General features: G+C 71.4%; 1 protein-coding gene across 1 annotated transcript in view; it reads right to left on the bottom strand.

The window, feature by feature from the left end:
- LOC106898700 (putative pre-mRNA-splicing factor ATP-dependent RNA helicase DHX16) overlaps positions 1-280 on the bottom strand; it is a gene marked incomplete at its 3' end in the record, with an annotated part of 22,558 nt that overhangs the window by 6,543 nt on the left and 15,735 nt on the right. Inside the window, exon 3 of the mRNA XM_014960110.1 lies at positions 96-206. Coding sequence (XP_014815596.1) covers positions 96-206 — 111 coding nt within the window. The remainder of the gene's footprint in view (positions 1-95; positions 207-280) is intronic.

Genomic DNA, 280 nt, shown 5'->3' with positions numbered 1-280 from the left:
GTCCCCCCGTCCTCCTCCGTGTCCATGTGTCCTTCCCCCCCGTGTCCCCATGTCCCCCCTCGTGTCCCCGTGTCCCCCCCGTGTCCCCGTGTCACCTCGTTGCCCAGTTTGGTGCCCATCTCCACGGCCACCCTGGCGGCCACGCTCATGGCGGCCACGCGCCGGGGTTGCGTGATGCCGATCTTCAGCCCCTGCCGCGTGTAGCCCTGGGGACAGGGGGGGGGACAGGGGGGGGACAAGGGGACACCGTGTCACCTGGGGGGGTGACAAACCCTCCCCG

This window comes from Calidris pugnax, unplaced genomic scaffold (assembly GCF_001431845.1).
Source record: "Calidris pugnax isolate Ruff unplaced genomic scaffold, ASM143184v1 scaffold548, whole genome shotgun sequence".
Lineage (NCBI taxonomy): Eukaryota > Metazoa > Chordata > Aves > Charadriiformes > Scolopacidae > Calidris > Calidris pugnax.
Note: the sequence above shows the minus strand (reverse complement) of the source record. Positions and strands in the feature narration are given on the sequence as shown.